Source organism: Jaculus jaculus, chromosome 6 (assembly GCF_020740685.1).
Source record: "Jaculus jaculus isolate mJacJac1 chromosome 6, mJacJac1.mat.Y.cur, whole genome shotgun sequence".
Taxonomy (NCBI): Eukaryota; Metazoa; Chordata; class Mammalia; order Rodentia; family Dipodidae; genus Jaculus; species Jaculus jaculus.
The window spans coordinates 37,207,267-37,220,119 of record NC_059107.1 but is presented as its reverse complement, the minus strand read 5'-3'; the positions used below and the strand labels follow the sequence as shown (position 1 = coordinate 37,220,119).

Below are 12,853 nucleotides of genomic sequence, written 5' to 3'. Positions count from 1 at the left end.
CTGGAAGCCAGGCCTAGTGGCAAATGCCTGGGACCTCAGCACTTGGCTGAAGGCAGCAGGATCATGAGTTTAAGACAAGCTGGGCTATAGCAAGACCCTCAGAGTGGGTGGAACAAATGACAGCACCATCCACCCAGAAAGTTTAGAAGATTCTCATCAGAAGTGGCCATGACAGTTTAGAGAGTGGACACGGAGGGGATGGAAAAGGTGGAACTCAATATACATTCCACCTACCAGCTCTTCCACATATGGGAATTTGTCTTAGATTACAAGGTGCCTACACAAAGATGTGGGTCAGAAAAGTCATGGTGGCATAAACTGTTAACAGCAGGCAAGTGAATCCAGCAGATGGGATATATAGAGGCAGCGTCCAAGGAGTCCAATTCACCAGAGGGCAGTGCGTGTCTGAGGCTGCAAACATCCTTACAGTGGTGGTGGGGGCCATATGGAAATCTCTGGGTTGAGAGGTTTGCTTAGAGCTCAGGTATAGCCCACTTAAGATTTAATGCTTATCTGCGTAAATACAGGTTTTAAGAAAGAACACAAGCAAATATGGACTACATAATGTAGGAGGTACTCGGTGGGAGGTGAGGGACCTAAGTGCTACTCAAAAGTGCACGGGCCTGCACAAGATGATGGGAGGACAGGCAGCACCTAGACAGGCCCATGGGCGCTCATCTGCAACTCCTGCAGTCTCAGGCTGGGGTTTCACCTTAACTTGGTGTTGACGGGACGTGGGTGTGCTCCACTCCCAACCCCCTGTCATGCACATAAATTGAGGGAGACTCACTATACTCCTTGGATACTTTACAAATTCTTTATCATGTTCGAAGTTACAAAATTATCCATTCAAAATATTACCTTGTTAAAGACTGAAAGATACAAGTCCCTCTCCATATGCTTTCCCAGACAAGTTTGTAGCTCGACACAGGAGGTGGGGGCAGGCCAAGCACATCTGTGGACCCTGAAGCTGGCTCTGGCCATGCCCCTGGGAGAAACACTGCTATGGGCCGGACCGGGGCGGGGACACTGCGCGTCCACACCATGTGGGGGCGCTGTGGTCCAGCGGTCGCGAGCCGCAGGGAGGCGCGAACCGTGGTCGTAGGGAAGCCACCCGCTAAACCCCCGCGGCACCCGAGCAGTCTGACGCTTCCTCGGAGGGAAGCCGAGGATGGAGGACGGGTCGCCCTCGGGGGAACAGTGGGCCTGGGACTGGCTGGGTCACCTGCCTCTTGTTGGGACGGATGGGACTGGCGTTCCGAGCGGGGCCTGCGGCGCGGCTGGCTCGGAGGGGTGAGGGCCACCTAGGGTCCCCCGTGCCGTCCCCCGGCTGCCCGCGACCCCATTAATCACGCGCGCTGACGGCGCCAAGCCGCGCGGGCGGGCGGCGTGACGGTGACGGTGACGTGCGGCGGGTGACGGAGCGGGCAATCGGCGGGCGCGCATCAGCCCATCTTATCGCGCCGGCCCAGCCGCCGCCCCCCGCGCGCCGCCCATTGATCGCGCTGGCCGGGGCCGGGGGTCAGCGCGGCCGGCCAGCCTGACAGCTGCATCCATCGCGCTGAAGGCGGCGCGCGCTCAGCCGGCCGGCCATTAATCACCGCGCCCGGCTCCGAGTGACGGGGAGGGCGTAGGGGCCAGCGGGCGACAGGCAGCCCAGGAGGCCCACTCCTCCCACTGCCGGTGTTGGGGGGGGGGGGCTGCTACTGCCGCCAGGGCGTCTCTGCACCAGACCTCTCTAAGGCAGTCCCCAGTGGAGCGGGCCAGGGATCCTGGGCTGGGAGCAGAGGACTAAAAGGGAATGCTGGCCAAGCATGGTATTCCCGTGCTGGCTGGGACTAGGCAAATCCAGGAGGGACCCGATGGGGTTTTGGAAGCAGAGGACACTTGAGACCTGGCCTCTCAAGAGATGCAGCTAAATAGAGAGAACTGAGGACTGATGGCTAACAAGTTTGCCTCCTGTTTTACAAACTGCATCTTCTCTCCCAACTTGGACAGAGATGGGAACTCTGCTCTGGACCCCTCTTCACTGGATCTCACCTAAGGTCTGGCTACAGCCCCTCAAGAGCAGGGCCTTCTCAGGCGCGGGGCACTGCCCATCCCAAGACTGGTCCAGGGCAAGGATGTTTGAGGTCAAAGGATGTGTCCTCCATTCTTCAACTGCAACTCCATTTTCTAAGCGAAATGGCTAAGAAAGGTTGGCTAATGGTGTGAGAAAGCAGGGTCCATTCAGCCCTAAACCAATAGATCCTTGGGGGGTGTAACTGGAAGAGAAGAGTTTCCTCGGAGGACCTTGCCTGTGTCCGGGAGCACAGCAGATAAGGGGTTCAGGTGGAGGCTCCCAACAGCCTGGCCCAGAGCAGGGATAGTGGGTCACATCCTGTGACCAGCCCCCACCCTGACTCACTTTAATGTTACAGATTTTTTCACGCTGGAGCTGAAATAGTGCAAAAAATGGGGCTGCTGTAATTGTTGTTAGATTGTGTGTCAGCCTGATAAGATGTAACAAATATTTCCCTGCCCACTGGGTCTGCTTCCTGCTGGGGAATGGATGGAGAAACTTCTCATAGTACAGGAAGGATAGGTCGTAAAAACTTCGCCTGGAAGATTAATGTAATAATCACAGGCCTTGCTAGGGGAAAAAAAGGGGAGGAAAATTAAAATAACCAAACCTTGCTACCTATCCAGAACTATCTCAGTCCTTCTAGAACATTGAGTAAATTGGGGTGTCCCCCCGCACCTCAAGTAGCAGAATGGGGGCTGTGGCTGGGAGTCCTTCACTTTCTCCAAACGCTCTGGAGGGCAGGTGACCTGAACACAGCTTAATACTGGCCCAAGGTTGGAACTCCTACTTCTCCCCTGCTCAGACATTGTGAAAGATTTGGGGCAGGCCAGCAGCCTGGTTGGCAAGTCATCCTCTTCAGTGGACCCTGGAGCTTCACCTGTTCTCAAGGTCAGACCTTCAGCTAGTGCTTGGTACAGAAACCTCCACACGTGGCATGGTGCTTCCAAGCTCAGGCTCCAGCCAGTCAGATTTCAAATCCTGCTTCTGGCCCTTGCTAACTGAAGGTACTGGGCCTGAACATTATCTCCCCATCTGTACTGCAGGCTTAGTACTGACAGCAATCCCCTAGTGTCCTGGCAAATGACATCACATAGGACATGGTGATAAATACTTGGGAGGCAGAGGCAGGAGGATTGCTGAGAGTTTCAGGCCAGTCTCAACACAACTGACCTCTCTGTAATGTGGTTACTAAAGAAGAAAGTGAAAACTATCTATGCATAATTCCATGCAACTGAAGTAAACCCACAGCCCTCAGCTGCCAGTTCCCACCCCTTAAAGTGTGACTCCTTCAAAGAGCCAGCATGGAGGGGCAGTAACTATGAACAAGGTCCCTGAGAAGGTGGCCTCGGCCAGGTGGGAAAGAACAGTGGTGTCCAGCCTTGATGGGATGTTCCAAGAAGGGATGTGAATCAATGTGGTCCTCTCCTGAGAACAGACCCCAGGCATAGTATAAGAAAAACACCGGGCTGGAGAGATGGCTTAGCAGTTAAGGCGTTTGCCTGCAAAGCCAAAGGATCCCAGTTCAATTCTCTAGGACCCATGTAAGCCAGATGTACATATAGGCACATACATCTGGAGTTCATTTGCGGTGGCTGGAGGCCCTCGTGTGCCCATTCTCTCTCTCTTTCTCTCATATAAATAAATTAAAAAATATATTTTTTAAGAAAAAAAAGAGGGAAGAAAGGAAGGAAAAACACCCAGGAGACTGCACTGAGGGATGAGGCAGAATGCCTGACTGGTCCCCAACACTGTCCTTCAGAACCCAGGAACACCTGGGAAACCATCACAGCTGAGAAGCCTAAGGAGATATGATGTTAGGCTTCCTGGACAAAAAGAGGACCCTATAAGCCATCCTCGAGATTGGCGCCCACTGACTAGAGAAGGCTGGGTGTGAGGTCACAGAAACCCTGTGCTGCAGTGTGTGTGTGGTGTAAGGTCACAGATGTGTGTTTTGCTGGGAATGGAACCCAGAACCTCAGGTGCTATAAAAGTTGTTAAATTTACAGAGATGTCATCAAGACAACCCTTTAGGTTTTATTAGAAAACACACTAGAGTGGGAGGGAGTTCTTCAAAGCAATCATGAGAGGAGGTTTGATAACTTACAAAGAAATACTTTCCACGCAGAGCCAACAATACTGCATGCCATGCCTGAGAGCCCTTCTGTCCAAGGGGCAAGATCTGTCCTCTAGGTGCGCCTTGGCACTGCCCATCATTTCATATATTTGTCCTGCTGGTCTGCCAAGATCTTTGCTGAGGACTTGGCATCGTAGAAGAGCTCGCTGATCTCCTCCACATGCTCCTTCTCAATGCTGTCCTTCCCATTGATCTTAGCCAGCAGGTTGGCAGGGGTCAGCAGCTGCACCGAGTACCTATAATGGGCAGCCCAGTAGAGTGAAAGTAGGGCCAGTGAAGGGATACCCTCACTGTCAGAAGGCAGCACTGACTCCACCCACAAGGCTGGCACAGCAGTGGCACAGCCTGGGCAACACAGCAAGCTCCAAGTGAGGACACAACAGGAGAGCTGCAATCAGAATGGCCCAGAGGCCACCAGGTGACAAGTGCTCCTCCTCACCCCACTGCACTGCTGCTTGGCAGACTACACACTCAGGTAGACCCCACTGCCAGGCAGACAACACCAAGCACAGACGGGGACATTTAAGGTGCAGGAATCAACACAGGCACCTAGAAGTACACAGTTCATCCAAGGCAGGAGAATCAGTCATTCTTATAAGCAGCACTCCATCCAAACCAAGCAGCCAGCCACTCTGCCTTCAAGCTCTGAAGTGACAACCAATGCAAGGTCATGGCAGGAGGCAGGGCATACTAAAAACTGATTTACAAGGAAAAACTGACCAGAGGCCTCCTCACCAGCCACTGCAGTGAGCTGTGACAGAACAGCTGAGAGAACACTGTATGTCTGGACCCTTCCCTTGAGCTTGCGTCAACCACTTCAACAGCAAGCCCATGAGGCAGGGTATATGGGGGGTGGGAAAGACAAGGGACAAGGCACACTGACTCCTGCATGGGCAGAATGGCCAGGTTTATAGCCATCTCTAGACTGTGGGCACTGTGAATTGTGGTGCCTGGAGAAGCCCCTGGCTACAGCAGGAGGAGCTCTGAGGGTCGCCTGACTCACCTTAGTGTGGTCTTGGTGCCGATCTCCCCCAGGTGGTTCAGTGCCTCTTCACTGATATTGATGCCCTCTGTCTGCGCTCGGATCTTGATGATCTGTGGTGGAGAAAAAACATAGTCAACAATGGTCAACCCCACTTGTCCTAACTGTGTTCAGTGTCAGCCTGCTGGGCTGGGAGCATGACAGCTACCTGTATCTATGGGGGCATGTGCCCCACAAACTCCAGGGAAGCTCACCCCTCTCCTATTACAGAGAACAGGTCCTCCTCCAGCCCCTGCCCAGGGCCTTTCAAGGACCCCAACCTGTCCTGGCAGCCTGGGCACCACCACCTATGAGCATAGGCAAGAGAAGACATTTTTTATTTGCTTGATAAATACAATGGTTAAATAAATCAAAAAAAAAAAAAGTTACTTCTGAAGATTTACCAGCCCTCATAACATCGCCAAGAGATATCTAATCTATCAAGAGGCTGATGCTTGCTGCAGTGAGCATCCTGGCGAGGCTGGAGGGGCAGCCGGCAGGCGGTGAGACACAGCAGCAGTGGCACAGGGTCCCGCAGGCACAGCAGCACTGAGTGATAAGGGCCAGCGGGATAATGATGTTGTGTGTTGTGGGGCCGAGATAACTCGAGGACTTCGAGCCTCATATAATACAGGAATTTTTCACTCTGGCAGCTTCGTAAACAAGATATCAAGAAGCCCTTGTTTAAATTAAAGCCATAAAAACAGCCAGGGTAGAGTCAGAGGGGCTAGAAGACACTGAGTCCCAGCTCCAGCACCCTGAAAGGGAAAAGGAGAGCTGCAGTCTGAGCTGGGGTGGAAGCACCCCAAAGGACTCCGCCACAGGAGCCCAGCAACCATCCAGCCAGCATGAGCCAGATGGGGCTGCAGTACACAAGCCACCATGAACGCCCCAAAGGCTGCCCCTCCACAGGCCAGGGCCACCTCAGGCACAGCAAGCCTCTGCCTTTGTCCAAACAGGCTGTGAGCCACCACCATGAGAAACATCCCAAATGCTGCACAGGCCACAAATCCATCAGTGGCATTCCTCAGGTATGCAAGATATGAGCTCTGCCAGCTCATCTTGTGTACAACAGGCTGTCATCAGGTCCAAAACCGAAGGGACCTAGGGAAGTTACCAAATGGGTACAAGGGTAGCTGAGAGAATGACCTGGGAAGGACAGCCCTACTTTCAACTCCATCAGCAGTACAGCATGCCCCACAAACCAGCTGCAAGACTGAAGGGCTCCTCACCAGCGGCTGAACATGGAGGACCTCATGTCCCACGGGGGGAAACATGGCTCCTAGGCAATCTTTTGGAACTCAGGGAGGAGAGAGGACTGGGATGTCAGTAAGTCATGGAGGATGCTTCTACTATGCATGAGGCCCCAGGTACCATCCCAGCAACCCCCACCCAAACAAAAAGGAACTCCAGAGGTGGAAATGTTTGGCTTCCTTCCAGGATGCCAGGGACATCTGCTCTCACTGTCTCGAAAGCAGGTCAGAGCAATCACAGCCACTCCCATCTCAGACTGCAGGAAAACAGGCAGCTCATGAATGAGATCTTTAATCATTTAATAACCTGCAGGGATGGTTTATGAAGGTGTCAGTACTGGTGGCATACAGCATAAGTTACACTAAGCTTGTCTGTCTAAAAACCAGCCCTGGAAGATGGCCTAGTGGTTAAAAGTATTTGCATGCAAAACTTGCCAGCCCAGGTTCAATTCCCAAGCCACCCACATAAGCAGGACACAAAAAGTAGTTCAAGTGTCAGTGTTCATTTACAGCAGCTAAAGGCCCTTGTGAACACACACATACAAAGATAAACTTTAAAAAAAAATTTTTTTAACCCTGCTCTGGCTCCAATGATACTGCTGAGGTGATCCCTGGACCCACCTAGAGCAAAGTGAGGCCCAGGCAGGTAGTCCGCCAACCTAAGAGAAGCCTAAGCAGTGGGCCTTGTGGCTGGCCCAGGTGAACTGCTGGGGTGGGTTTGCCAGTCACTATACTTGAGGTGCAGGCAGAATGCCCAGGATAGTTTGGCCAGGAAGTGAGCTGCTCCAGAGGGACTCTAGCTCTGTGACTTGGGTTTCTGTGTGGCCACAGGACCCTGGAGGGAGTCTGTGAAGCTGTTAATCAACTCCAGTGAGACACAGTTGCCCCAGTCACTTTTACTCCCACGGAATCCGTGTTGCAATCTCACAGACCTGGGACAGTGGGTCTCCCATCATTACCTCATGCAACAATGTCACAAAGCCAGGAATGAGTCATTTAACAGAGAAGCCTGAGGCTCAGAGAGGGGATCACAGTTGCTCACATCACTCAGCAGGAAAGGGAAGTCACAAGGCCTGTAGGTGTCACTGGCCCTGACCAAACCTACGCAGAACACAAGAGACTGGGTCTCAACCGCAGATGCTTTGTGGTCTGCAGTCTGTATGTGGGTGCCTATGGGCATACACAGGTATGTGGGGGTCCAAGGACAACCTTGGGTGTCATCCTCAGGAATAACATGCACTAATTTTTTTTGGTGGTGGTAGTCGAGGTAGGATGTCACTCTGGCCCAAGCTGACCAAGAATTCATTGTGTAGTCTCAGGCTGGCCTCAAACTCACCATGACCCTCCTACCTCTGCCTCCCAAGTGCTCGGACTAAAAGCATGCACCACCACATCCGGCTAACCATGTACCTTTTTTGAAATAGTCACCTACTGGCCTGGAACCCACCAAATAAGCTCGAATGGCTGTCTTTAGCTCCCCAGTGCTGGGAATACAGGCATGAGCAATCACACCCAGCTTTTTTATGTGGGGCCTAGGGATCTGAACTCAGGTCCTCACACTTGTAAAGCACTTGGCCCACTGAGTTACCTGCAAGTTGTTTAGCTTTTGCATACATGGTGTTCTTGCTTATGATCAGTGAATAATCTGGTGTCTGCTGGGAAGTAGTAGGACCCTTAAGAGTTGATGCCTAGAAAGAGAAAGTTAATGGACCCCTAGGCCCTTCCTGTCTCTCTTCACTTCCTGGCCATCATGTACCCAGGCCTGCTCTACATCATGTTCCTACCATGACATACTATGTAGCCACAGGCCCAAAGCAAGCAGGCCAACTGGCCATGGACTGAAGCCTCTGAAACCATAAGCCAAAACAAACACTTCTTCCTCTAAGTTGATTATTGCAGTATTTTGTCACAGTGACTAAAAGCAGTTAACACAAGTCCAAGGAGATCATCCCCTACGTAAGACGTATGTGACTGGAGTCAATGAGTGTGTCACCCTCCCAGATGCTAGCAGGGCCAGGCTCTGCATATTCACAGATTGGCATGGTGTCTGCCACAAATACCAGCAAGAGGCCTGACAGCTCCAAAGGAAAGGCCCTATAAAAAAGCCAGAGAGGCTGGGTGTGGTGGGACATGCCTTTAATCTCAACACTCAGAAGGCAGAGATAGAAGGATCACTGTGAGTTCAAGGCCACCCTGAGACTACTTAGTGATTCCAGGTCACCAGGAGCTACAGTGAAACCCTACCTCAAAAAACAAAACAAAACAAAACAAAAAACTTGTTTTAAAGCCAGACAGCCAAGCTCATCTGAGCAGGCTCCCACAGAGGGAGGCTGATCCACACTGATAAAGGGCATGAGTGCCGGGGTCAGAGAGCCTGAATTCCAGCTGTCCTGTCCAGTCCTGGCTAACAACTAACACTATATGACCACAAGCCAAATGTTTAGGCTAAGTCCCAGGGTCCACATCTTTCTGGGTTTTTAGTGTTTTTTTGAGGCAGGGTCTTGAACTGGCCATGAACTCATGAGTGCTGGGACTACAGGTGGGCTCTACCATACCGGGGCAACTAAATCGTATTTACGTTCTCCCTATCCTTACAGATGGTAGCGTTCCTAGTGGCTGGCACCAAGTGCATGTTTTCATTCACCTTTCACGTGAGCTTATCAAGTGAGGGGAAGTGGGAACAGTCCAACAGGGAGCAAAGACTAACCTGCAACCAAGCCAGTGCCTGGTGAGGGACTGAGCCTCAGGAACACTGCTACTGGCTCAGGCCAGACCACGGGTCAGAGGCTGGGAGAGCACAGTGCAGGTTGGGAGGTTCCCCTGGAAGGCTCACCTGCTTCATCTCCTGCGGAGTGTACAGCATGGTCCTGATGATCATCACCCGGTCCAGAAGGTCGAGAGGGATGCCGTGGGGAGAGGTGACATCCTCTGTGCCCCTGTAAGGACCAAAATTATTCCCATTACTCAAGCTCCTTTCACACAAGATGCAGGATATCAGACACTCAGATGGAGGCACTTGTACTCACAACACAAAGCAGGTAGCTAATGTCCCCCAAGACTAAAGCCAGATGTTTAGGAGAATGTTTTCATTATCCCAGTAATTATCAGATTCATGGAAGGTTTGGGAAAATATAACAAAATATGTACAGGAAAACATGATGTTGGTATCTGATACAGGAAAACATGATGCCCGGAGCCTGCCAAGCTTTTGCCTCTCCATCTGTACAATCATACAGAATAGTTAGTAGATTAGTTGACAGACCAGTAAGAAGAAGGGTAGTAGAGTTAAAGTGGAATCATATTACTATGCCAGAGGTTAGTAGAAGAGCCAAGAGCGCAACTGTGAGTGGTCATGGTCTAGGATACTATATGATATGGGTGGGTTTGATGCATCATCAAGTGTTGTCATGTAGATATAGGCCAAGAGTAAAGACACATGCTTGAATTAAGGGTAGGGTGCTCTTTTGTCTTCTTGTTTCAGTCTTAAGAATGTTTAGAGCCGGGCATGGTGGCGCACACCTTTCATCCCAGCACTCAGGAGGCAGAGGTGGGAGGATCCCCGTGAGTTCGAGGCCACACCTTGAGAATACAGAGTGAATTCCAGGTCAGCCTGGGCTAGAGTGAGACCCTACCTCAAAAAAAAAAAAAAAAAAAAGAATGTTTAGTATTAGGATGGAGAGATGGCTCAGTAGTTAAAAATGTTTGCTTGCAAAGCCTTAGGTTCCCCTGGGTTTAATTCTCCAGTGCCCATGTAAAGCCAGATACACAACATGGCACATGCTCCTGGAGTTCAGCTGAATTAGCAAGAGGCCTTTATGTGCTCATTCTCCCCCACCCCATGTCTCTCTCTGCTTGTGAATATAAATCAATACATTTTTTAAAATGTTTAATATTTTCTTGTTAACACAGCTCATGAACCTCTTTCATTTGCAATCACAGTACCAACACAGCCCTGGATATCTGAGGGAATGAACAACTGCCCAGCCTGCAAGGCCAAGCATGGCCGGTCTCTCAGCACAGCAGGCAGGCATAGTATTCCAAGGCCTAAATGCTCCGCTGCTTTCAGGTTTGTAGAGGAAATCTGACTCGTTCTGCATTTCCTTGGTTACTGAAGAGGCATTTGATTATTCTCTCTAAATTCACTCCTCTGCTTTCTGAGCTTCCAGTCAAATTATTTGCAATATGTTTTTCTCTTGAATTTGGGAAACACCCAGGAGAGGAGGCCTGCTAACCTAACCCTGCCAGTGGCATGATGGGGACATAGGCTGAGTGCCAGGCCAGCTGCAGTGACAAGAGGCTTAGTGTGGCCCAGCACGCAACATGAACCTGAACCTGTGCCAGCCTGTACAACCTATGGTCATCACTCAGTCACAGAAGAACAGATGCCATCTGGGTGTAACTGTTCATACCAAAAGTAAGCATTCAAAAATAAAACTATAACTTTAAAACATCAGTTGTAGCCAGGTGTGGTGATGTATACCTTTAATCCCAGCACTCTGGAGGCAGAGGTTGGAGGATCACCATGAGTTCGAGGCCACCCTGAGACTACAGAGTGAATTTCAGGTCAGCCTGGGCTAGAGTGAGACCCTACCTCAGGGTGGGGGTGGGGGAATTCAATTGTAGAAATTCTATCCATGTGACTGAAGTATCAATGCACATTTTTTACTGCAAAACTAAAATGAAGGTTAAAAATATATGATGTCACAGGAAAAACCCTGACAACATGCTATCAAATAAGCCAAAGCAGGATTCCTTTGCCAGGACATTCTCCGCACAGAAGTCTAGGGTCCAAAGAAAGAGAATGGAGCTTACTGCTTAACTTCCTTTGAGGTAATCAGTGGTGGAAGTTAACAGTGGTGGCAGTAGTGTAACATGGTGAATGCTAACTGAAATAGTTAGAATGGTAAGTTTTATACTATATACATTTTACTCCAATAAAAAAAACATTTTTATTTTTATTTTTATTTATTTACTAGGCAGAGAGAGAATGGGCATGTCAGGGCCTCTAGCCACTGCAAGTGAACTCTAGACACATATGCCACTATGTGCATGTGGCTTACTTGGGAACTGGAGAATCAAACCTGGGTCTTTAGGGTTCGCTGGCAAGTGCCCTAACCACTAAGCCATCTCTCCAGCCCACAGAACATTTTTAAAGGCTTTTAGAAATTACTAACATACCACCTTTGGAGCTCATGAATTGTCTCACTGGTTAAAGGTACTTTACTGCAAAGCTTAATGGCCCCCATTAAATTCCCTAGTACCCCCACAAAGCCAAATGCCTAAAGTGGCACATGCATCTGGAGTTCATTTGCAGTGGCAAAAGTACCTCATGTACTCTTTATCTTCCTCTCTGCTTGCAAATATATAAATAAAGGTACTTTTTAAAAGAATGCTTTAAGCCAGGCGTGGTGGCGCACGCCTTTAATCCCAGCACTTGGGAGGCAGAGGTAGGAGGATCCCTGTGAGTTCAAGGCCACCCTGAGACTCCATAGTGAATTCCAGGTCAGCCTGGGCTAGAATGAGACCCTACCTTGAAAAACCAAAAAAAAAAAAAAAAGAATGCTTTAAAAAGAATGTGTTAGAAGTTTGTAAATTATTATTTTTTAATCTGTGTGTATGTGTATGGGTCTGCCACTGCAAATAACTGTGTCCAGCTAGTGTGGGTGGCTAGGGAATTGAACCTGGGCCAGCTCACATTGCAAGCAAATTCCTTTAACTGAAGACCCAACTTACTAGTTCCAAAGGTGGTACATTAATAATTGCTAACATATAAGGAAAATTAATAGAAGCTAGAGAGATGGCTTAGTGGTTAAGGAACTTGCCTGCAAAGCATAAGGACCCAGGTTCAATTCCCCAGAACCCACATAAGCCAGATGCACAAGGTGGCACATGCATCTGGAGTTCATCTGCAGTGACTAGAAATAAGATCTTTCAAAATAAATAGAAAAATAACTAACTGTAGAGAAAACACCTTTCTCAGCAACATTTTCTTTTTTAATTTTGGTTAGGGTCTCACTCTAGTCCAGGCTGACCTGGAATTCACTATGTAATCTCATGATGACCTCAAAACTCACAGATATCCTCCTACCTCTGCCTCTCAAATGTGGGGATTAAAGGCAGGAGTCACCACACCCAGCTCTTTTGTTGTTGTTGTTGTTGTTGTTTTTCTTGTTTTGTTTTGTTTTTCGAGGTAGGGTCTCACTCTAGCTTAGGCTGACCTGGAATTCACTACATTGTCTCAGGGTGGCCTAGAACTCATGGCAATCCTCCTATCTCTGCCTCCTGAGTGCTGGGATTAAAGGCGTGCGCCACCTCGCCTGGCTAAATAATTTTTTTTTTAAGACCAAAAAAGAGGGCCAGGTGTGGTGGCACATGCCTTT

At 49.8% G+C, this 12,853-nt stretch overlaps 1 protein-coding gene across 1 annotated transcript in view; it reads right to left on the bottom strand.

Annotated features, from left to right (window-relative positions):
- Nucleotides 1–4,074: 4,074 nt before the first annotated feature.
- The window catches only part of Ruvbl1 (RuvB like AAA ATPase 1), a 35,035-nt gene continuing 26,256 nt past the window's right edge, over nucleotides 4,075–12,853 (bottom strand). The window contains exons 9-11 of the mRNA XM_004665115.3: nucleotides 9,307–9,409; nucleotides 5,203–5,294; nucleotides 4,075–4,435 (exon numbers count right to left, since the gene is read on the bottom strand). Of these exons, the coding sequence (XP_004665172.1) occupies nucleotides 4,276–4,435; nucleotides 5,203–5,294; nucleotides 9,307–9,409 (355 nt within the window). The 3' untranslated portion in view covers nucleotides 4,075–4,275. The remainder of the gene's footprint in view (nucleotides 4,436–5,202; nucleotides 5,295–9,306; nucleotides 9,410–12,853) is intronic.